The sequence below is a fragment of the Armigeres subalbatus genome, chromosome 3, assembly GCF_024139115.2.
Source record: "Armigeres subalbatus isolate Guangzhou_Male chromosome 3, GZ_Asu_2, whole genome shotgun sequence".
Lineage (NCBI taxonomy): Eukaryota > Metazoa > Arthropoda > Insecta > Diptera > Culicidae > Armigeres > Armigeres subalbatus.
The window spans coordinates 369,444,406-369,470,895 of record NC_085141.1 but is presented as its reverse complement, the minus strand read 5'-3'; the positions used below and the strand labels follow the sequence as shown (position 1 = coordinate 369,470,895).

General features: G+C 40.1%; 1 protein-coding gene across 2 annotated transcripts in view; it reads right to left on the bottom strand.

The window, feature by feature from the left end:
• Positions 1–26,490, bottom strand: part of LOC134226410 (protein TIS11-like) — an 84,936-nt gene that overhangs the window by 21,492 nt on the left and 36,954 nt on the right. The window contains exon 1 of one of the 2 annotated variants that reach the window (XM_062707171.1): positions 7,528–7,778. The exons of the other annotated variant lie outside the window; for it this stretch is intronic. Within the exon in view, the coding sequence (XP_062563155.1) occupies positions 7,528–7,548 (21 nt within the window). The 5' untranslated portion in view covers positions 7,549–7,778. Of the gene's footprint in view, positions 1–7,527; positions 7,779–26,490 lie in introns of those variants that run through there. 2 annotated transcript variants of the gene reach the window in all.

The window sequence follows — 26,490 nt, the reverse complement described above, 5'->3', positions numbered from 1 at the left end:
TTGAATTAACGTAAACGAGCATCGCAATAAGAAAGAATTACCATCGTCTATGGCAGCGGTTCTCAACCTGGGGTACATCAGAGTATATGTGATTAAGAGTGACAACAGTCAGAATTGGAACAAAATTCATCTGTCATTCCCATACAAAATCGTGTTCCAAACGAGCAGGAGACCTGTCAAATGCGGCACATGTCGCTACTCTTAATTACATATACTCTCTACATGTACATGTTTAAAAATAGTATATTTTTTTATTCCAAGACTTTGTATTGTACATAATATGCATGGCAATAAGTAAATCAAAGCCTATCGGAGGGCTGCGGGACAAAAGATTAAAAAAAAAATGTTTAAGCTTGATCGAAATAAAATGTTGAATAGTATGTTAAGAATATGCTTCGTAACTAAAATCCTGATTTTGAAGGTTCAGAAGCCTTCAGTTGAGAGGCATAGAGACTTAAAAAGAACTCAGTTGCTTCATTGCAAGAGGCTTGGAAGCCTTCATCCACGTCTCGAAAACCTCCTCACAAGTAGCTCGCGCGCCTTTTTTCGAAAGACTCCTTTCAAGAGGGTGGAAATCCCCCTTCATGAGACTCGGAAGCCCTCTTTTAAGAGGGTTGGAAGCCCCTTTTAAAACGGAAGCCCCCCTTTAAGAGACACGGGGGCCCTCTTTCAAGAAGCTCGGAAGCCCCTTTTCCAATAGGGTTGGAAGACCCCTTAAAGTGGCTCGGAAGCCCACTTTTAAGAGGCTTGGAAGCCTCCATTAAAGAGGCTCGGAATTCTTCTCTAAGGTCACTCCTGACAGAATCCAAGTTTCAAAGTGTTGATTCATTGATTGCTGCGTCGCAGCATGCGTGAAAAAATAAAAATGACAGTTGTGCGTTGCTTCCGTATCGAATGGTGTGCTCCCGAAAACGCGAGCACTTTGAAACTTGGAATCTGTCAGGAGTGACCTTAAAGAAGAATTCCAAGCCTCTTTAATGGAGTCTTCCAAGCCTCTTGAAAAAGGGGCTTCCGAGCTTCTTGAAAGGGGGCTCCCGTGTCTCTTAAAGGGGGGCTTCCGTTTTAAAAGGCCTACTTTCAAAAGGCTCATAAACGTTATTTCAAGATGCTCAAAAGCCTCCTTTTAAGAGATTTGGAAGCACTCTTTCAAGAGAATCTTATGAGTTACGCTTATTTTTATTTAAAGGCAAAACATAGGAACAACACAGTAACAACATACCTCAATGAATGCAAAACACGAAGGGGTACCTCTCAAAAAAAGATTGAGAACCGCTAGTCTATGGCTGGGTGGTGCGAATAGAATCGATTTGGTTGTCAAACTGAAGCCAAAACTGTCTATAAGACATTTTATGAGACAGATCGAAACAGCTGTTTTTCTCGTGTTTATCTATTTTGACAAATAGTGGGAGCCCGTTTGTTTGGTTATTTCGCCTAAAGACACTATAAACTATATAGTGTCTTTAATTTCGCCCTGAACATTTTAATGGGTCTGATAATCAATTGTACCTTTTTAACTTTTCGGTTTCTAGAGCTTGAGAACCAAGCTTTTCGTACGATTTTCAATACGTGTTGCATTCTAAGCATGAAATGCTGAAGAAAACATGAATTAAAAGTAAAACGTTAGAAAATTTATTTTGTGTTTGGACCTAACGGAATGTTCACGCAGAATCATACCAAAACAAAACATTAAAATTTATTGTAAATAATCGGGCCGCCGCGAAACGTCTCATAAAATACCTTATTGTGCCGGAGCCAAACATTGAAGATTGTGGTTATGTTCGTTTACGATCTTATATCGAGAAATATTGTTATTATTGGGGGAAAAATAAAAATAAACTTAGTTTGAGTTTTGTATTCTTTGTAACACATATTTTCACATTATATTTCGAGTGGAAAATTAGTAGGAATGCAACTAAAAAGCACTCGTTACAAAATTTCACGAGATTCAGCAGCTGATTGAAGCAGGAATGTATGTAAACAATCGTAAAGTTATGTCGAGTCTAGCACATTTGTGCGCCCTCATGCAGCATGAAAAGAGAAATTTATTCGAAGTGCGGGAAACGTTTGACAGTCAAGTAACTGCAAAATAATTTTGTTTATGGGAGTGATTCCAAAATATCCCTCAACTCGCTTGAGCGCAGAAAAGCGGCTTTATCCGCAGCACCCAGGTCTATGGTATTGGACGGGGTATCGACTTGGACAGAACACTACTCCCATTTTTGCCTTTCTCGTACAACTAAGTTGTACCGAAAGGCTATCATTTCACTCCAAAATCGAACTTTTGATAGAAGTCCCGGAGACCCATAGTGTTATATACCATTCGACTCAGCTCGATGAGCTGAACAAATGTCTGTCTGTCCGTGTGTGCGTGTGTGTGTGTGTGTATGTGTGTGCGTGTGTGTGTGCACAAAATGCCATAAAAAACATTAGCCAAATTTTCACATAGAAACTCTTAATCGATTTTCTTGCAACAAGTTGCATCCGACAGAGACTAAAACGCTGTTGATCACTATTGAATTTCATAATAATTGCAAATTGCAAAAAATAGATAATATTAAAATAGTGATGAGACATAGTCACATAGAACAATAATGTGTTATGAAAATGCCTTGCATCTATGAATATTTTATCCGTGGCTTCCCATTAAGAGTTTCATCGTACTATAAAGATGCTCATGTTGCACGCATTTAGGCGTAAGTATGCTCTTCGTTCAGTTTCATAGTACTATGAAATTGTCCGAAAGTCAAAATTCGAACATAGGAAATTCGAGAAACTTTTGGCAGCGCCATCTGTCGTCTACTAGTGTAAATTTTCTATCATAACATTAGACGGTGTAACTGTTTTGCCTTTCTTGTACATCATCGAGGTGTAAGCGTAAAGGCTACATTTATTACCTTTTTACGCGAGAAAGGCGCCATCACCGCTAGGTGGATTAATCTGGGTTTTTTTCTAAACGGTTGATATTCGTTAATTTTCCGATTAACCTGAACTTTCACAAGCTTTTTTAAAACCACCTGATTTTTTTTTGATTTTTTGTGAATTTTGCCATGGGGTTAATTTATAGTTTCGTTGACGCTTAAGGTCCTTATCGACTAAAACCCAATTGTATAAAAAATAACTGGGTGTCTATAAGCAGTCTGGTCTCTACCAAGATTGTCAGCGTTTCGATGGCACTCCAACAATATGGAGAAGTTTGACAAGGGAAAATTTTGCTAGGGCCATATTATGTTCTCTGGCGTGTTTTATATAACCGACCTTGAAGAAGAAATACTAGGTACCATCGCTTAATTTTGGTAGCCAAGCGAGTATATTACGGCGGTTTTCAGGGTATGTTATCCTTGTCAAGCTGCGAGTCATCGAAGGGATTCCGAGAGCAAATTAGCCTATAGCCTAAAAAAATAAATCCGTCGATACCTAAGAATGGTCCAAAACCGATCTACTGCCAGACTTCCGCTAGCTACGAAATACGAAAAACAACTGACTAGAATATGACTACTTTTTAAGGCATGCGTTCGCTTAAAATAAGGCGAATAATTATACGATCCTTTTTCTATGATCAAATGAAAGAATTTAGTGGTCCTGCCCAAATGGTCCTTTTTTCTAATTAATTTTATTCACCTAATCAATAATCTACTAATAAAACATGACAAAACTAATGAATCAAATAATTCTTAAATTTTCGAATGTGTTCGAAAAAATATTTATTTTTGGGGATTTGCTGTCATTTCCAATTCCTCTTTGAAAACCGGGCATAGCGGAATTAATTTCATTGCAGTCGCACTGTTTCATAGATTCTTGTAAAAATATCTGTCAAGTGCGGCGAGCCAAAAAGAAATAAAAATAAATGTTCTTATTAAAATTACACAGGATTCTGTTTTTACATGATTTTTTTCGCTCGTATTTTTGATCGTGTGACTTCAATTTACCTCCAAACTCTTCGCCAAATGTTTCAAAAAATCCAGAATAAATCAAAGAAAAATCACATGATAATTAATTTTTGTTAAACATTTAGGATGAGTGGAAAATTGAGAAAATGTAAATCGTATAAAAACAGAATCTAGTGTACGTCTTTATGATGCACTGCACTTTGAGAAAAAATAACCTTAGGTAAAGCAGAGATAACGAGTATAACAACGATATACATTACATTTTTCGAAATAAAAATTAGATCTAGGAAAGTAACACGTTATCAAGTTATAAATCTTGTAAGTTGAATAGGCTATTCGATCTTCTCGTTTATAAACTTCGGACGCCCTGTTAGAAACCGAAGCAATAATATGCGAAGCCAACCCAAACAATTATAATATATAAGAAGCAATTTCAATATTTTTATTTTGTATTTGATGAATCCATTGAACGTAATGAAATGATTTTGGTCGAATAGCCAAAATTATTTTTTCTCTGCCTCATCACTTGCCGTTAAAATGCATAGTATAACAGGCAGAAATTATGTCAGATAGTATCGCTTTCCGATTGGAGTTTTGATTTAAATTCTTTATCATGCTAAAACGCAACAATTCTGGAACTGAATCAAATAAGTTTCGTGAAATTCACTTCAAGACTGCATATTATCGAGCCTCAATCTCAGAAATCTTATTCAAACGTAGAATAAGCTACAATTTTATTACGTCCTGTGCGTTGGGAAAAACTCAAACCAGCAGATGGCAGTGATTAGTGCTCTTGATGTTTAGAAGGCACATGAAATAGCAATAAATATACTTCAACAAATCTATAAAACCGACTGTAGTGGCAATCCTGAGAAGGACAACTTCATTTTTTCTCCGCTAAATGAGTACTGCTTCCCACAAATTTAAGAACACGTAGGGGTAACGGCTCAAACCTTGGCCCATTATGCTACGGCTGAGCACATTTATCGCTATAAATCTTCATATATTGCATTTCCAACCAGAATTATTCCACCAGCCGGCTTGCTTACATTTGGTTTTGATGCCAAATAGCAAAAAACGACGATGAATGTCCGCAATATCTCATTTAAACCAGCGAAAGTCTCGAGAGAAATGGCCAAAATATCGGCATCCGTGTCCCTATCATGTGGATAATTTTTCAGCCCACTTGGGACGAGTGATTGTTGATTTCGAACATACGAAAGATAAAGATGGGTTGCTGTTTATAGTACCAGTCATTTTGCTTGCGTTGAATAAAGGCAGCATGCAAACAACTAGAGAAAATCAAATCATCTTATTGAGCGTGAATTCTAATTGGTTGCATGTAAAATACTACCACACTGATTGTGAGAGTGCGTTTTAGATTCCCCCAACAGCACGATTACCAAGGACATGCTAACGAAAATACTATTATATGTATCATTTATTTCCCAAATATTTACCATATTTGCAAGTGAAGAAGTTTAGAAGAATGAAAACTGTATTAAAAACTGCAATTGCAAAAAGGCTACATGTTCTAGCCCTCATGTTGTGCCTTCAAACAAATTACATACGTTAATTATTGGCTGCCGCATAATTTTGAGATTTACTGCTAGTTGAAACCATGGCAGTTGTGTTGCTCTCGCTCTCGCGATACTCTCAAAGAAACTTTTTTCCAAAATGTAAACAATGCTTTAGGTGGGGATGATGCCTAACGCACTACTGAAGAAAGCCAATTGTAAAACTTATTCTAGGCAATTCCTTGCTTTGTACTGTGCATAAACAGTTATAACTGTGCCAACTACCTGATATTATTACACAATTATTCATAAATACAATTATTGGATGCTTGTTTTTAACTCTGCCTGCATTGAAGTTTCATGATTGGTACGTGCGTTTGATTCCACTCCTCTCTATATCGATCAGCTGTTGTGAATCCTCTCAAAACTCTCACGTGTTTCAACTTCCCGAGTTGAAAGAATACTTTTTCGGTATCATTTTACAGATCAAAATGCTTTTTGCAAGCAATAATAGATCTAAATTATGATGAAGGTATTTGTCAAGTAATTTGACTTGAAATTATTCACATGAAATGACGTTGAAAGTTTATCTAATGAAACATACGATCCATTGTATCTTTCCATTATTAAGTGAGAAAATGTTTGTAGGATTCGTGCGAAAGATGATAAAACTAAATATTCATACACTAATTGAATAATTTATTTGCAAAATTATGAAGAAAATGGTGTATCGAACCTCAAAAGGTTGATTCTTGAATCGCTTTTGCTTGAGTCGTGTTTGGAAGCCGTAGGGTAGGCAATTATTTTTGGTATGTTCTGCGAATGAAAGCGATTAGGTATATCGTGATTCGAGAAAAGCATCATGAGGTCAGCATCATGGGAGGGTACTTGTCTGAGCGTTAAGGACTTTAAAAATTTTAGAACTCTACCATATATGAAGCGTTACTAGGGGCTGGGTGTGGGTTGACAATAGTTTAGCGTTATGTAATTTTCGAAAGAAACTTGTTGGATTAACCTGTTTTTTCAAAAATTCTCAGCAACCTAATCGCAAGCATCGGATATTCTATCTGCAGCTTTCGGTTATTTTCTCCAGAACGGGTTATTGGTGAGAATGTTTTGATTTTAGAGTTTCACCTATACTAGCGTAGTGCTACAAATCGAAAGCGCATGCCACCATTTGGCTACGGGTGCCCCCAGTATTGTCCAAACAAGTTTTGGTTAATTATGTCGCTACACTAATGGAAATTGTGAAATAAAAATGATAGCTGACATAGTGTGGTTGTTATCCATTCATCTGATGTGCGAAAGCAGGTATGTTCATTCAGAAAACTCTTTTATTTGGCAAATGAAAAACTCTAGCACAGACAGCCTGCATAAGTCAACGAAACATGGCTGCTAAAAAATCGAGTCAAAGTGATTTTTCACGCCAAATAATTGCTTTTAATAGTTTAAGAAGTGTATAAATCCAGAGTTATGAAGCAGCTATATGTTTGATACACTTTTCTAAAGAAGCAGTGGTTAATATCTCCCTACAAATCGACGTATTATCGCAGAAATATTGATTTATTTGCGTGATGAGCCAATGTTACATCCAGGGCCAACATTACCGCCGGTTACCCTATCTGAAGCAAAAGTGAATGTAATGACTTCGTTAGGTTTTAACTTGTTATTCTAAGGAGAATTTATGTATTCCTATTACTCTTAAGTCAGGCTCAAAGATTTTTCGTAAAGCAAAGAATGTTCAGAGTTTCTAAATAATTATTATATACCTTTGAAACGCCCTGACAATTTGGGAAAAACCTGGCAATGTCGCCCCATTTCACTAAATTGCCATTTCGTTTAGATTCCTCACCCCTCACGAACCAAAACACCTTGTTACGTACACGTCTCTCATGTCGCACGATGTCTTGCCCTTATCAAAATTGGTAGGCACTGTGTGCATTCAATAATATTTCAAGAACTGATAGCACACGCGGACCCCGCCATAGCTGATAGGCCGGTTCCCATCAGGAAGACGATGGCAGCAGCGGGAACCGATCGGGGTCATTTACTGATAACAGGTCTGATTAGAGCAACACTCACTATCCCGAGCCCGCAGAGGCAGAACAAATCAACACACTCACCTTCTGCTCGGAGATTTCCATTTTGAAGTCGGCTCGGCCGGCCGGACGAGAAAGGCAAAACTAATTTTACACACGGGATAATTTCAATCACTACGCGGAAACGGCGGATTCGGATTAGGGGTTCGAAAATCATTCGATTCGTTGCCAAAGGGAAGCGCCGAAAGAAAATGCTCTCCACTACAGCCAAGCACGCACTACTAATCCCGTTACATGGCTACGCACGACCGCGGTGAGCGACAAGTGAGCTGCTTTGTTGATGTTTGGCGCAAAAATGATGAAGTCTAGGCGTACGTTTGAAAAGTTCCCAATAGATTTATTGCGAGTCGCAATCGAGGATTTGAATCACGTGATATTGAAAGAAGAGAAATACCTTATTCTGAATGAATTGTTTACCGATGCCTTAGAAACGTAATTGATATTCGAACAAATACGATAATTAAACAGCAATGTGCAATTTTGATATTCATGAGAACAACACGAAAATATTTGTTAAAACCATTTCTATTGTCAGTCGTGAAAGTCACTCTTGGCGCTTCGCTTTCCAGTGAGTTCTCAGAAAAGTTAAGGAGCTCCAATTGGAATTTGAGAGTAGTTTTCGAGTAATCACGAGTTAGATTTGAATAAGACCGTTTTTATAAAAGATATTTTAGTTACTAGATAAAGATTGTCGCTTCGGTTCCCTTTGTTCTGTTGTCCGGAACATGTTGGGTACCAAGCTGTCAAATCGTATGGATTTTTCTTCTTTGACATTTAGTTCCCCTATCCTCGCCAGCAAAGGATGTTCCGGACAGCGACGACAGCGACAATCTTTATCTAGTAACTAAAATATCTTTTGTTTTTATCATAGAGATAGTTCGTAGGGCTCATTTGATTTTAAGTTTAATCATTTGATTTCGTTATAACATATCGTTTTAAAAATTAAAATTGTTTCGACATAGACGTGTTTTCAACAAATAACACGATTCAGGAAGCATATACTTACATTCATCTATCCTTAAATTTTGATACAAACGATAAAGGCACCAAAATCGTACCCAACTCAAATTAGTATTTGTTATTTCTATTAAGGACATGCCTTTCGGAATTCAATTTTAAATCTATTCGCGTTTTCAAAGGCTCTCCAATCAATAAGGAAGTAGTGCATAAAGATCGCCTCACACCTCTGGAATTAGGTCCGCGGATTTTTTTTTACAAATGCGATGTTTTCGGGATTTGAGTACGGAAAATCAAACTCCCGGCCCAAGGGGTGTCTCACCGTTAAGGCTCTATAAACCGTAATCAATTCGATAATGACGATGATTTTATTCGAATCCGCACTAATACTAATAAAGTTTTGAACTAAATTCAATATTTTGGGGCTATTTGCCGACTTACCTCCATCATAGCATATTCATTGCATTTTCATATTAATTTTTCACTTATCTAAATTATCAATTACTGAGGGATTGCTGAAAAAACGCTGAAAACTGCCTGGGCCGGCATTCGTATTTTTTCGAACGCATACTAACTCCGAACGTTCGGAGCAAACACATACACACGCACTTGATTTTTCACTTGATCTTTTTCCACTGTTTCCTTGATTTAATCACTCCTAAAACATATTCACTAACTGAGTTTCACCTTTTTATTCAATCTTGACTACCGATTAATTTACTTCAAGTCCAAAAACTGTCAAAAACTGCTTTCTGAAAATCGAAGTGAGAGACAAATTTGACGACCGTATTGTAAATGCAATGAAATGCGGAAGACTCAAATTCACTAGCGCAATAAGTGAAATGGTGAGAACAAAATCTACGCGATGCAACTTCATTCAATCCGAACAATACAACGTATACGCCAGCCAGCACGCAAACAAAGGTGTGCATACAAAAGAAAATAATCATCTCCTCTCCGTTGCCAGATTTATTTATTGAAAAAAGTCATTGTTGTTTGTCGGACTGAACAAATATACCAGAAATAAATATTTAAACATGTTATGTAAGCTTCTGTTGCATTCCAAGTGGTGAATAAATGTTTTAAACCGATAAATACCCATATAATTGATACATCGCGAACATGTGTTATGATATAGAATAAACATTTCGTCAAGTCTGGCAACATTATGCATCAGCTGGCATATTTTAACACCCCATTTCCACCCACCACAGTTGTAAACAAAATTTATCTATTGCTGCTGCACTTTTCCGTACCAATTGCCTCACTATTACAAACAAGCGATACAGTCATTAATTTTCAAAATATTGTGATGGAGTCTTGAGCCTTAAGGTAGCCTCACACCTCGGGAATTTGATCCGCGGATTTTTTCCCCATGTATTTTTGCATATGCGATGTTTTCGGGATTTGGGCACGGAAAATCAAAATCCCGGCCCCATTTAAAATGCACGGGGACCAAAATCCGGCGGAAAATTTTCCCGAGGTGTAAGGCAGCCTTTAACAATCGCAGCGAATTTGAATCGAAATAAATTCGATTTAAAACGAATGGCATTCATTGCTACTGCTTGATCAATTTTGCAACACACCTTCTGCGGCACTGAACTGTATTTTTAGTCCAAGCAAGCGTAGATTTTAAAAGTTACCAATGACATCAAGTTGTTTATTTTTCCAGCAACACGAAAATGGACATGATTTCTGATTTTATATTTTTTACATTATGTAATAATATATTCATTGTTTATCATTTCAGATTGTAAACTAACCCTTGCCGAGATGATTAAGAAGGAAAACAGCTGAAAATATCTTTGGAAATTCCATTGCGTTCAGCCGTTAACAAGAACTAAGCTGTTGTTGCCCGTTGCCTACAAATTTATTATTCCATTGATCTCGAGCTTGGATTTGAATAATTACAGCACAAATTTCACATTCGTCATCATGTAAAAGACTTTATTGATATGCTCTGATCCCATGTAGAAATACTTGGATGTTCAAAGCCCCTTTTTGGTACCCGAGGCTATGTTGTTCATTTCCGGTCTTCTGCACTTAGTTCTACAGCGGAAGAAATGTGTATTAAGTGGAATGTGACAGCCTCATAGCTAAGATTTAGATTGAGGTTTAGATTTATTCACTAGGCCCAAGAAATTAGAAAAGTTTCGTCTATTGGAATTAGTCTGAAATTGGGGATAACATCTATATCATATACATATGTGCAACATCTACTGATCTTAATCTCTTAATATCTTGATATGCAACCCAAGCTAAAACACGGCCCCCAAAAAGAACTAAAGTCTTATTAATGTTACAATGGTCTAGCTATCTGGGACTATCACTCTAACTATGGCAATAAGCATGTTTTCTCTGCTTGGTGTAATTTATGACGTTCTTTGATAGTTCACATATAAATATTTTCTTTCCATAATACTTGTTTACTATCACTGTCATCATTCGATTTGACAGATGGTTTATACGTTACGTTGCTAAAATCAGCAATTGGTCTTATAACCAAACTCAATTGACATCGAAATAAAGTCGCTTTGATTACTTCGTTAATTTCTGCAGATAAATTCAATTTAATCTATGTGAGACACCCCTTGTCCCGGCCCCATTTAAAATGCACGGGGACCAAAATCCAGCGGAAAATTTTCCTGAGGTCAGAAAAATATATATAGCTCTTTTAGTGGAATGTATTCAACCGTCTAATACGAATTAAGTACTGTCCATTTAATTCCACCAGTTAATTTTCGTTATCTTTGCAGATACGTATTTCGACCACAACTATGTGGTCGTCTTCAGTGTCTGGTACTTGACTCGACTTCCAAGTCTGTCAAGTACAAGACACTGACACCAAGTCGAGTCAAGTACAAGACACTGAAGACGACCACATAGTTGTGGTCGAAATACGTATCTGCAAAGATAACGAAAATTAATTGGTGGAATTAAATTTTCCTGAGGTGTAAAGTTGCCTTAACTGTCATCTTCTATATAATAAAAATGAAATGGTCTGTGTTCGTATCCGCATAACTCGAAAACGGCTCGATAGATTTTCTTCATTCCTTCAGCAGGTAGGTATGATGGTTTGTCGTTTCCGAGGGGTTTATAGGACATTTCCTCATCCGAAAATCACAAATAAGGTTGAGTAAATTGTGAAAAACTAAAACAAAGATTCGTATGGGAATTTCGCATGGGCATTTTCGCCTACTATGCAGGACAACGTCTGCCGGGTCGACTATAGTCTTTAATATTTGCGACGCAGCAAAGCTGAATGGACCAATCAATAAGCAAAAACTGCCGCTATGAAATGAACAGATCGCGCCACCGTAGACATGTTCTGTCAAACACACATGAATAGAAATATGCGTATACAGTGCCGCCGTTGTTTTGATGCGGTGAGTGCAAAATGAGTTACCTTGATTGATCCATTGTTAATGAAAGTTGTGCGTTGCTTCCTTATTGATTGGAGTTCTCTTGGAAACGCGAGTAGATTTAAATTTGTATTCTGGGAGGCTTGTCCTTAATACACATAAAAATACTCATCTGAGCTCCTCCGTGAGTGCTATAGTTGAGTAACCAGAATGGGTACAGCACAAGGGGTGTGCGTATGGAAAATGTTTATTGACCTATTTGGCAAAAAAAAACATGCTGAGTTAAGTTCACTAAAAAAAGATCTCTAAACTTCATATGTTTGTATTTGTTTTTGCCTTAAAATATACATTCAGCTTAGTTTCAGAAGAAAAATTAGAAACAAAACTGAACATAAGTTTGGGTTGCTTTGCAGAAAAAAGTTTTTTACAGTTTAACATAAAGAGCATGCTTTTCTGATCACCAACATGTTTTTATTTGGTTTGTAAGCCTGTTATTTACATGTTTGTACAGCAAGAAATAAACCATTTCAATCAATAGAATGACACTAACATTCATAGAATGACAGCTGACCCATACAGCATAAGAACAAATTTTAGTCGCATATAAATTTAAAATACAAATTAAAAATAATTCCGGTGCTCCAAAAAATCTGTAAAATTGATGTTGGGCTTAGTTTTTTATACAGATGCAGAATATGTAAACATATCTTTACCCCTAAACAACCCAATAGGCTAAACGTAAGTTGTGCATCTAAAACAACTCTAAGATCTTTCACATGATTCGATCCCATTAAACTGTACTAGAAACATATCGGCTCTTATATCCAACACAATTGTCATTTTTATTATTCTAGCTTTGATGCGTCGCATATAAAAGAGCTGATATATGTATTTCCAGTACAGATCTTGGAGTTGTTTTAAATGCACAACTTACGTTTAGCCAGCACATTTGTCATATAGTCGATAAGGCCATATAGTCCAGAAAGTTTGACTTTTTTTTAATGTATTTTCGTCTGAAGTTGCTCTACTCATCACTTATTCGATCAACCCTTGACCAGGGTTGGTAGAATCATGCTCAAACATCAATCATCGAGGCCTCATGCGCAAGCAAACTCACCTGCGATTCTGCAGAGAGACGAAGAGCATCGCGCTTGAGTTTTTCACGCAGAATTGTATCGTTTTGCCCATTCGCCGAATAATGATTTCGTTCCCAAAAGCGTCAAAATCCAATCGAAGCGTAAGGCTCAATTATTACCTTTGAACATCGTCCATCTTATTGCATTCTGCATTAACTGTGGAGGTCTGGACAAGAATCACAATATTATAAAATTTTGGGTTGCAGATCGTAAATACAACCAGTCTTGGTGATGAACTAAACTTCAAAATTAAAAAATCACTTAAATAAAGAGGAAAAAAATAATCAGTCTTTTTCCGGCCATTCCTATATGGAGTGCGATCAGGATTTTGAAATAATCAAAAAGGAAAAAAAAAACGAACTCAGCATCTACGTGTGGGTTCCTGATAATTAAATTAATATTGTAAAAACTGCAAACAAAAATGTAGTCAGCAATTGACCTTTCCCGTCAAAAATTGTATCCTGTTTTATTGTCTCAGTCGATTCTTTGGCTTATTTAAAGTCAACTTTTCCAAAGAACTCATATTTTTTGAAGCCTCTAACTATTTTAAAAATCGGAAAAGTGCTGCACGTGCAATCGGGGAAATGTTTGGCCAATCTTGAAAAACAGCACGTGACAGCACTTGATCGATTTATTGTTTTAAATTTTAAAAATACTAAAAAAGCGTAAAAAAATATGGGTTCTCTTAATTAAGAATCTCACTTTTGCACAAACGACTTATTCTCAAAGCAATCTAGAATTGATCATTGCCATTCATTCTGAATTATAAAAACTCATTAGAGAATAAGGGCGCCCTTTGTCGGCTTTGGCGATTAAGTTGGGCGCTCTATACTATATGTTCCTTGTATAAAGCGCCCAACTTAATCGCCGAAGCCGACAAAGGGCGCCCCAACACCGCAAATCTCTACAATACTGCCGAAGGTGATTGTTTCACAGATATTGATTCTGAAGAAGGTGAATACAGATCTTTTCTATTATGATAATTTAAATAAACGCATTCCCATGCCGAAGGCGATTGTTTCACAGATTATGTTTCTGAATAAGGTGAATACAGATCTTTTCTATTATGATATATATTTTTAAATTCCCACGTTTTTTTCTGTTCTATTCAGCAGTATAAGACACTGATGATATCGATATCATTTAGAGGATAAAGGATAAGATAAGAGTCACATGTTTGGAGACAAAACGGTTGAAAATGGTAAGTCGTAGATTCATACTTTTGTCACTAATGCTTCTCTACTTTCAGATATGTAGGTCATATGATATGTAGTTGATACGGCTTAATTCAAATTGCGAAACAATTATGTTAGAATTTCTTTGCTATTGTCATCCGAGAGGTCTCTACATTCAAATTACGACCACATTAAGATTCACAAAGTTCATTTCAGCCAAGCCTTTAGTACGATGAAATTTCCACAGTGTCAGCCAGTGTAATACAATTTCCACATTTACTATCGAGCACGTCTCATGACTTAATTCCAGGTTGAAAAGTCTCTAAACAAACATTCAACTATGTCTCAAAAATTTAATCGTCATCATTACGACATTAGCGATCCGTTTATCGCCAGTATTGGTCCTCGTCACGCCAATATAGGCACACGCACTAATGAAGTGCAAAAGATTGCAAATTCCACGATAGCAATCACTGTGCGAAACCGACTGCATCTAGTTCGCAAGTTATGCGAACGATTGCATGCATGTGCATACCCGTGGACGATGATGACGCGGCCCCATCGTGTACTGCTAGACTTTTGTTTCCCAACGGTCGCCCATTGTTGCCGGGGCTCACGTGTTACCCGGCAATCTTGGAAACAGTAGTCGATCGTTCCTTTCAGCACTCAGCCACTGATTTTACGTAACTCCTAGGAGCTCTTCTCAGCTCCGTCATATGGGCCATTGTGTTTACTCGCCTCAATGCACGCTATCGTGTATCGGGTATAGGTACACATATCTTCACACGGATTGATGATATCATTCACTGTTCCACTCCCTACTTAGTTGGGTTAGTAAGCTTCGCATGTCAGGATTGTTTACATGATCTTTAAACACCACCTCACACTCTCACATAAGGCGCGATGATGAATCGTCTTGCCAATAATGCATCTATTACCACAACCGTCTACAACCAGTTTCAGCAATCGTTTGCCCAAACGGGTTAAAGTGTCACGCCCCTCCCGCTCCAGTGTAATAGCCCGCTTGTCACCATCCGTCTTGCGCGCACGCCTCCTTGTCTTCACCCATAAAACCTTGCATAACCACTCCCAAGGTCTTCGAGAGCCCGTTTGTCACTCGACTGGTTTCTGTTTTTTCCTAACATCGTTTTGCGATTATCTCATGTCCGTCATAGCATCTTCAGCGCCATCATAGCCCGTTGTGCCGCTCGCCGTGCATCGATCAGTTGGTTTACTATGACGCCCCACCTCCGCTGGTTGGTCCACTGAACCGGAAAACGCTGCCACTATGAGACCTTAGTGTGCTCTTGCGAGAAGGAACCGGTTAGTCCACCCGTCTGCACTACGCCAAGGGTCCGAAAAGGGGGACACGATTATACAATTTCAGATCGCAGAGAGCACTCATCGCGCCGGGTAAAACTAGGACACTTTCACTCGCAGTCCCCTCACCACGCCGCACGGTAAGGGCTTGCGAGCTCTATACGACGTTGGATCTTTGTGTATTGCGTGTGCGTTGCGCGAGATTGAGCGTGCGCGTCCTTCAGCAAGGTTGGTCCAACGACCGCGTAGTAGCTGCAGGCTACGATGCCCGGAGAGAGCCGCAGTGAGACGTCAGCGCGAGCGAGGGGTATTTACGTTTTCGGGGGCCCGAGATATGACATAATCTAAAAAAAGTGGCACACTCGCGATCTCCATCGAAAGTGCGGCGAGCCGGAGCATGGGCTGCTGCAGCGGCGCAGCAGAGTGGTCGTTGGCCGCTCTCTGCCGTTTTACCTTCGCGAGGCTGAATTATGATCGATTCGGAGTGGCGCGATTTTTTCGTTATGGGAATGTGGAACACGGCGTGATTGCGATCGAGATGTTTTTTTTTCACTCTTTCTTTTGATTTCGGTTTTGAATTGCGGTGAGGTGTGTTATTTGGCACCACTGACCCAGTTGTTGAGGTGGAAAATTGTAAAATTGAATAATTCGGCTGCCATTCGCGGTCACCGGCGGTTGAAGACCTTGACAAGTTATTGCCTTTTCGATGCATTTTTTGTTGATTGGTTCGAGGAGGCTATAGGGTGATTTTTGATTTCATAGATATCTGTGTATTGAGAATTATAATGAAGCAAATGAAGTATGGATTGCTTTTTAATGTACAGCTTGTAGATGCCAATTTGATACAAACCCTTCAGGAAATTCTACTGCCAAACTGTGATTTTAAACAGTTTTTCTAAAAATATTTAATGAACCTACTAATATCATATTAACTTAATTTCGTGAATATAATAAAATATATGACGATTTTATCGCAGTTCAATATAATTGATATTTGAATCACGATCATGTATATAATGGTGATGCTATCATCTGAAAATAATGATCAAGCAAATGATTTCTAATCAAAACAGTCACGTTGTGCCCTTTGCAGTCATACAAGTCCAGTCCATGTGCCGTAATAAATTTTACTTTAACCATGAGGTAATCGTTGTTGTTCCGGCTGAACTCATCATCACCAAGTTTACCATATCCGTGACCATTACGTCTGTGAGCTCAAATGTTTATGCTACCAACACAACTAAAATTTCCCCATTCCGGATGTCAACAGCGAGCAAACTCCAAATTCTCTTTCCCTCGTTTGCCATATCTGGACTCATCCAACTGTAAACAACAACTGCCTCTTTGGCCATCCGATCAATGAAAGTACGACATCCATCGTTTAGCATTTAATTACCTCCCTTTTATCTATGGTACACCCGCGCACCCGTTCTACGAGCGTGACAGACGCAGGCGCGCCTTCCGCTTCGAAGGAATCGTACTTTAGGTGGGGTGATCGTGCGCACGCCGCACGGCACATAATCGCTTTCCGTACACTGCCCGGTCGCCACCATCCCCCCCAGCACCATAATGAATAGCGACGTCGCGTTCAATCAATGAATTAAAAGCAAAAGTCAATCGGTTAGATTTGCGCTTGAATAGACGGGGGCGAGCCGCGCAGCGCTGCTGCGGTGACGACGATCGCGGTAATTAAAGTAAAGCACAATAATAAATAAATACGCGCAAATCGATGCAACGGCGCTGATGTGGAAGTCAGCTGAATGAGGAACTTAGGGTTTTGCTATTCAATGGGTTTGGTTAGTTGGTTGGTTTTGTGGAACTGTCACGCCACGCTAATATGTTTGTACGAGGCAGAACGAATCTCTTTGAGTGGGTTTGTCATAATAACAGCGAGCTCGTTTGGTGCAATAGTTTTTGTAACGCACGCAGGGGTTGAAATAACGTGGGCGATGGAAAAATTGGAATGGAATTATTTGAGTGGAGGGAGAAAAGATTATTACTATTTCATTCGAAGTAAATGTATGGCAAAATGCTTATGCTGGATTGTGACTCGTTAGGCAAACAACATGCAGATTGCTCAAGGAATCACTCGCGGATTTCCACATTAATCGTTCGCTAATTCCCGGAGGAATCGGTCGTAAATTGCCTCAAAAATCTTTTACGGATTGCCGAAGAATCGTTTCCGAACTTCCGGAAGAAACGTTCTCAAATTGTCGAAGGAATTGTTCACGGATTACCGAAGGGATATGTTCTCCAATTGCAGGAGGAATCGTTCGTGAATTGAAGGGAAAATGTTCCCGGATTGCCGGTGGATTCGTTCTCAAATTGCAGGAGGGATTGTTCGTCGATTGCCGGAGGAATCTTTCCCACATTGTCGGAGGAATCGTTTGCGGATTTCCGAAGGAATTGTCCGTGAAGTGCCGGAGGATCATTAGTGATTGGACGAATCGTTAGCGGATTTCCAGAGGAATCGTTTGAAGACTGCCGAAGGAATCCTTAACGAATTCGACAATTCCGACGATGAATCGTTCTCTGATTGCCGAAGAAATCGTTTGCGAATTGCAAGAATCGTTTGTAAATTTCTGGTAGAATAGCTACCGGATGGCAGGAGAAATAGTTCCCGGATTGCCGGTAAAATCGTTCGCATATTGCCGGAGGAATCGTTTACGGATTGCCGGAGGAATCCTTTATGGAATGCCGTAATAATCGTACCCAGATTGTCACAAGAATAATTTTTGAATTGCGGGAAAATTGTTTCTGAATTTCTAGAGGAATCATTCGCGGATAGTCATAGGAATCGTTTTCGACTTGCCAGAGAAATCCTTATCGAATTTCCAGGGAAATCGTTCTCGGTTTACGATTCGTTCGTTTTAAAATTTCCAGAGGGATCGTTCGTGAATTTCCAGAGGAATCGTTCGCGGATTGTCGGAGAGCTGTTCACGGATTGTCGGAGGGATCGTTTCACAATTACCGGAGGAATCGTTCTCGAATTGCCGGAGGAATTGTTCAAGGATTACCGGAGGAATGGTTCGTGAATTGCTGGTTTGCCCATAAATCCATAACAGTCCCATGTAGATAGGATATCAAGCAAACATTAGACTGTTATGAATTTATGGACAGTGAAGGAATTGCTCCCGGATTTCCGGAGGAATAGTTCTAGGATTACTGGAGGAATCGTTCTCAAATTGCTGTAGGGATCATTCATGAATTACCAGAGAAATCGTTCGCGGATTGCCGGAGGAATCTTTCCCAAATTTCCGGAGGAATTGTTCTTGGATTGCTGAAGGAATCGTTCTCGGATTGCTGAATGAATCGTTGGTGGATTGCTGAAGCAGTCGTTCTTAATAATTGTTCCCGGATTCCCAAAGAAATGCTCCTTGGTTTTCAAAATAAATCATTCCTAGATTACCAAACGAGTCCACTCTGGGTTTCCAAACTAGTGTTCTCTGGATTTCCGAACAAATGTCCCTTGGGTTTCCGAAGGAATCCACTCCGAATTATTTAGCGAATCATTTCTAGATTCCTAAACATGTTCAAACTGGGTTTTCCAACGGGTCTACTCTGGATTTAACGAATCCTCTCTGAATTCCGGAGTGAATTAATCACTCCACCCTTCTCCCACACTCCCGGATTCCTGTAGGAATCCTCCTCACGAGCGAATGCCCCGGCAATCCACGAACAATTCCTACGGCAGTACCGAAACAATTTCTCCAGCAATCTTAGCACAATTCCGCAAGCAATCGATCCTGGTACGATTCTTCAGGCAATCCAGGCACAATTCCGCAGACAATGCATGAATGATTTCTCCGACAATACTTTTCCGATAATTGACACTTCCGGCAATTGGTATACGATTCCTTTGGCATTTCTGGAACGATACTTCCGCGAACCATTTCTCGAACAAATTGGAAACGATTCCTCTGGGAACAATATCTCAATTCGAGAACAATTTTCCGGCAATTCCAATGGCAATCTGGATCGATATCTCTGACAATTCGCTCGCAATTTGAAAACCATTGCTTCGGCAATCCGGGAGCGATTCTTACTTCGGAATATATTGCAAACTCTTCGGAATTCCTTTGGGAAACTTTCGGAAAACGTTTCAAAATTTCCTTGTGATACGCTTCAATTTTTTTTCGGCAAACGCTTATCAGATTTTTTTGGCGAAACGCTTCAAAATTTCTCATTTGAAACGTTTCAAAATTTCCTCCGGAAACACTTCAAAATTGCTTCGGAAACGCTTCAAGAGTGCCTCAGGACACGCTTCAGAGTTTCCTCGAGAAATGCTTCGAAATTACTTTCTAAAACTCTTTAGAATTTATTCGGGAAACGCTTGCTCCTCGAGAAACGCTACGGAATTGCTTTGTGAAATGCTTCAAAATTTCCTTGGAACACTTTACGGAGTTTCGTCTGGAAGCTCATCAAAATTTCCTGAGATTTTTTTTCAAAATTTTCTCGAGAAAAGCTTTAAAACTGCCTGAAGAAATTCTTTAAAAAATTTGCAGGAAACGCTTCAAAATCGCATCGTTGGAATTTCTTCGGGATACGCTTCGCCTTTCCTTCAGAAACGTTTCGAAATATCATAAGGCATTCTATGAGACGTTTCGCGGTGGCCCGATTATTTACTTCTAATGTTTTGTTTTGATATGATTCTGCGTGAACATTCCGTTAGGTCCGAAAACAAAATAATGTTTGTAACGTTTTACTTTTCATTCGTGTTTTCTTCAGCATTTCATGCTTAGAATGCAACGGTATGAATTATCTAACGATACATTTTAGAAATCATATGAAAAACTTTGTTCTAAAACCCTGGTAGACGAAAAGTAAAACAGACAGAATTGATGATGGGACCCATCGGTATGTTCGGCGCGCAATTACCGAACAAACGGGCTCCCACTAATTGTCAAAGTAGATAAACACGAAAAACCAGCTGTTTCGATCTGTCTCATAAAATGCCTTATTAGGACACTTTTCAAAATCGCTCCGGAGTTTCTTTGCGAACCGCTTCAAAATATCCTCTTTGGAATTTCTTCGGGAAATTCTTCGGGAAACGCTTCGTAATTTCCTCTTGGAACTCGGGAAACTATTCGGAATTGCTTGGGGAAACACTTCGAAATTTCCTCGAGAAACGCTTCGAAACCTTTGTCAATTTTATTCTTGATTCGATATGAAGAATTTAGAATATAATTGCCATGAGCAAGTCAAAATCAAGAGTGTTTGGCTTTTGCTATGGGCTGTAAGTAGGATTGTGTTTCCCCGAAGCGTAAAGTAATATTTATTTACAAATTACCGTACCTGATATGTTTGGTTTTCTTCAAGATAGTAATAAGATCCATACCTGTAAAAATAAACAAAATAAAGATTTAGATATTAATATAAATCATAGAATCGATCTAACTACGAAACTGCAAAAAGCAAAAGTTTGACACTGATATCTTCGAATACCCGTTGGTGGTGTGATGACAGTTCCTACAAATCAAACAGTATTGCAAAATTACAAATAATCTGAGTTATTTTCCACTCAGGTTGCGTATCCAACTGTCCCACCAGTCGATACTATCATAAACACGGGACGGACCATTACCCTCCCGACCAAATGAGCATCACGAGTCAATGCGTTGGAAATTTAAATTAATTCTTTCGAGTTACGGCGAGCTCCCGAATTAGGCAGTCCATAGCTGATGGGCTACCGATTCGGTCTGCGATGTGTCAGCCCGCTGGTAGTAGCAAATCAACGTGTCCATAATTAGCCGAGTCACGCAACAGTTGAGACACCTCACTTATTGTTGTGGATAATGGCCGTGGTAGTAGATTACCATTTCTAAACTTGCCCATCTGAGTTATGTTATTTTTCCTATTGTGGCCGCTGAGCAAATGCTTTATTGTCATTAGCGCGAATGTCGCCGGCCACCAATGGATGTGATTATGAGCCATTGTTGTATGCCGTGTCTCCATCAATCTAAAATGATTCAGCCGAGTGAGTGCCATATTGAAAGCGAAATTCTCCTCGAACTGATAACAACTTGAATTAGACCATGTGCGGAGGTCGAAAGTTAACAAGAACCAACTCGCTCCAAGAGCTTCTAAGAAGTTTTCACCATATCGTTCGCAACTGCAATTCTTCGAGCAATTGTAGGGCCGTAACATTGCCACACCGCCCAGCGCAGCCTTTGTTCCAAATTCCACATGCCGAAACTCGCACAATTGTTTTTGCTGTTGGTTGGTGCGGTTCAACGACGCGGTCGTCGTGCCACCTCAAGAAGCAGCTGAAAACACGAGTTACAACACACTGCGCGCTGTGTCGTCTACTGATGGTCGCCGCGTATTGGGGCGGTGTGGTGTGGGGCGGCAGTGACAAGTGAGCGAAGCGTGTGTGTGACCTTGAACAAAAAGCACCCCGCTCATGTTTCAGTCATTCGCACCAAAAAGTGTGTCTGTTTTTGCTATATTCCTCTGTTTCCTCCACGTTTTCTTCACCCGGAGCGGAGTTTGTTGTGTACGACGCTTGTTATTTTATTATTTTTTGGGTAATAGCTCGCGTTTGGCGTGGCGAGGCGGATGACGGGTTTCGCGGCGGGCAATAGAGCGCGAAGCGCGCCACTCGTTTCAGCAGCAGCGCTTGATTGCCATTGAACAGCGTTGACTTCTTTGTTTCGCGTGGAGACTGACGAACTGAACTATACCCGACCATCAGAAGCCGGATCATAAAATGAACCTATCTCGGTTTTCTTTGTACCAATGGGTTTGTGACAACTAAGAGTACGGAAACCCGTCCTCGTCTGTCTGCCGTCATTGCCCTTTCTATATAGCTCTTGCATAGCGCAATTGCAGTGCTCTTTCTTCAGACGAGTTCCGGGTGGCGTTGGTTGGCTGTAAATCACTCTTCTTCACGTGAAGAAAAAAAGGTGCCCTGGCAAAGACTTTTATCGCGCAAACCACGCCACCTTGAAGGACGCCCGTTGGTCAGCGTGGAAACACACGCGGAAAAGCGCTTGAGCAAGGGACAATATGGCTGATCGTTCGAACCGAGATCAATGCACTCTCAGCGGAGGTGGTGGCTCGACTCACCATGATGCTGGGTCGTATGTCCAAGTGTCATCCTGACAGTTGTTGCTATGATGATGTATGATAATTATTCCACTCTTTGTGACGCTCTCACTCGTTGTCCGCATGGTTCTATAAATAGTCGCCCACACCCGGCAAAACTGTGCGTCTTTTCCGCTTGGACGCTCGCTTAGCGTTATTTACTGTGACTGACCGCTCGCCACAAGCGTCATCTGTCATTACATCGCTGCCATCGCTGGACCATGTGGGACTTGTCGCAAGCGTATTTGTGCATTTCATATGCGACCGCATCGTAAATAAATGCAATTAAGCTTCATTTATCGCGTGGTGGTTTCGTTGTCATGAACCGTACGAGCAAGCATTTCGTCGTGATGATAAGCAATCAATTTTCGCTCGCTGTAAATTTCAATTTGCCTGAACTATAATGGACGAAGCAAAAAAAAAAACATAATGTCAAACGTTATCACCGCCAGTTGACTGACGGTTTGCTGTATGAGTTCCATTGTTCGGGTGAGCGACATTGTTATTGTTCACGCTGGACGAGATATTCTCTCCGTATCAGCGATTTCTGCCCGTTCGACTGAATTTGTCACGTATGCACGGTACCGTGAAGAATGAAAACTTTCTCCGGTCAGATGATTGGATGTGAAAATTATATAATTTGCATTTCTGTTCCACCGTCAAATCAGCCGGACTACGTATAATTTTCTAATTGCGTGCAGAAATATCACAGCTTCGAGCGATATCAACCGGGAAATGTGACGTTTTGTCATGCTATGGGACACAATTGTCCGTGACAAAGCAAATGATAACGCTATGGGAGCTGATAAGCAGGCCTTTGTGGTGCAATTTCTTGCCCAGATCTGAAACCTTTTTTTGCGTCGCGTCTTGGCACAAAAGAATGACGATTCGAAGCACACAACAGCAATAATTGGTTATTGCGAACTCGGCGATACGATGGACGGGTTGGTTCTGGGGTCGCGATTAGTCATGTCACGGCAGTAAGTCAAGTGCGGAGGTTCTCGATGAGCACTTCTGAGAACGGGTCCTATGACGGATTGGAATGAATCGATTACTGATGCAACAGTAGCTTTTTATGGGTTCACAGTTTAAGTTGTTGAAAATTGGTATTCAAATAGTCATGTATGGATTAAAAAATGGCCCATCGAAAGGCTGATTGGAATTACATCAGTTGTTTATTAGTTAAGACACGTTGAGGGTTCGCTCATCGGGGCGAAACCCAATTAAATATTTTGGAAATTTTAAATTAAGAGTTCGACTGATACGGGTATGTCGGAACCGAGATCGGAAGTATTTTACTGGCGTTGAAGTTTTGGATTATAAAAACATCAGTTTCGACATTTTCCTGACCTTTCAACTTCGATTCGAGTCTCGTTTTCACTGATTATTAGAACTGATTGTAATTTATTATGAGAGCTAAATGTTGCCACGCATCTCGGGGACACTTAATAGGTTTAGGCTTTGAAATATTTAACATGGGACAAACTATCAAGAATTACGTGTGCACTGCTGGAAAATATGACCGGTATGATCCGGACTGGCTTCAGATGAAATCCAGACTGGACTTCAGACGGTATTCAAACTGGATTTCAGAAGGAATATGAACTGGATTGCAGGAGGAATCTGGACTGGATTCCAGGAGGAACTGGGCCTATATTACAGAAGGAAACCGGACTGGATTCCGGGAGGAATCCAAGCTTGATTCCAGGAGGAATCCAGACTAGATTTCAATACTAATCCGGGCTGGATTCCAAGAGGAATTTTGACTGGATTCCAGAAGTAGCCTGGACTGGATTCCAGGAGGAACCTGACCTGAATTACAGAAGGAATCTGGACTAGATTACAGGAGCAATCTGGACCGGATTCCAGAAGGAACCCGGCCTTGATTACAAAAGGAATCCGGACTAGATTCCAGGAGGAATCTGGACTGGATTCCAGGAGGAACCTGACCTGGATTACAGAATTAATCTGGACTTGATTCCAGGAGCAATCTGGACTAGATTCCAGAAGGAAACCGGCCTGAATTACAGAATGAATCTGGGCTGGATACCAAGAGGAATCTTGACTAAATTCCAGGATGAACATGGAGTGGATTCCAAAAGGAATGCGGACTGGATTTCAGGAGGAACCTGGCATGAGTTCCAGGAGGAACTCAGGTCTACAAAAGGAATCTGGACTGGATTCCTGGAGCAATCTAGACTGGATTCCAGAAGGAACCCGGCCTGGATTACAGAAGGAATCCAAACAGGCTTCCAGGAGAAGTCCGGACTTGATTCCAGGAGGAATCCGGTATAGATTTAAATATGAAGGGTTCCAAGACAAATCTTAACTAAATTCCAGGAGGAACCCGGACTGGATTCCAGGAGGAACCCGTCCTGGATTCCATGAGGAATCCGGATAGATTGCAAGAGGAATCCGGACTTGCTTCCAGCAGAATTCCGGACTATATTTCAGGAGGAACCCGGACTGGATTCCAGGAGGAATCTGGACTTGATTTCAGGAGGAACCCGGACTGGATTCCAGGAGGAATCCGGACTGGAATTTAGGAGGAATCTGGAGTGGATTCCGGAAGGAATCCAGACTGGATTGCAGGACGACACCAAACACCATGAGGATTGCAAGAGGAATCTGGATTGGATTCCGGACCTTGATTACAGGACGAATCTACATTGGATTCCAGGAGGAATCCGGACTGGGCTCCGGACTGGATTATAGGAGGAATCCGAATTGAATTGCAGGAGAAATTCGGCTTAGATTGCAGAAGGAATCCGGTCTCGAGGAATCTGAACTGGTATTTACTGGTGGGACCACGTTACCTGGGGCCGCATTGCGCATCCTCTTTCGACAGCTCTTTCGTATGACAGTTTGCATGGTTTGCTCGTTTCGAGTCGAGGTGCGCAATGCCACCCCTGGATTCGACTCAGAAATTCATCTTTATTTTTAGTTTTGACAGCATTGGCAGGATTATTTCTTTGGTTTACGATCGAATTGAGATCGGGAGACTGCCAGCCGCTACATCTCGTCAATGTTCTGAACGATTCGGCAGCATGGTTAGTCTTACTTTTCTGCATGAACTGCGACTTTAGTGACACTTTTGTTTTATTGGATCTCGGCATAAAGAAACTGATTCATGATCTTCTTTTAACAGAAGATTTGGATCAATCAGAACTGTGCTGCTCGGATGGTGCACCAGCAAGGCTTGGGTCAAAATCTGAATTCCAATCACACGCCAAAGATATTCATTAAATGATTCACCGAAATGCCCTTGCTTGTAAGACCCTCCCGGAACCATTGCAAAAAGAGCTGGATACTGTTAACTGAATCGAGAACTATATCAAATCTGGAGCTCTCAACACACGTTTGTTTAAAGATCTTTTCATATAAATGAATTAATGAATGGTTCTGATAGCTCACAAAACAGCTCACTCATCATGAATCTCCTCTCCTTAATGTCACCGTTGCCCTTAGCTGTAGTGTCTGAGGGTGACCAGTCAGTGCTTACACATTATTTTCGTATTTACATACAGCATTGAAACAGATTTTTCTCATGAATTATTTCAAAAATCGTAACAAACTTTTCTGATACAAACATTCTAGTATTTAACAAGCGATTGTGGTATACGTATATTCAAATATTTTTTGGTGACGTATATTCAAATATTTTTTCTAGTGCATTCTCTTCAAAGAATCTTGGATGGATTATAAATTTTAATTAACGAATAGTTTAGCGTTTGTTTTAGGGATTTTAAAAGAAAATCATGCCAAAGTTACAAAAAGTTCCACTGGAACGCACTTGGTTGATGTCCCAGTATTTCTTTTTAAAGAAATCAATAATAATTGAATTGTTCACAATCAGAGCCGTAAGTCGTAAGGAAGTCTACGACTGTTGGGTGGCAGTCAATAAAGAACTGTTTCCTAAGTATCTTAATATTTTAGCGGAAGAGTTCCTCT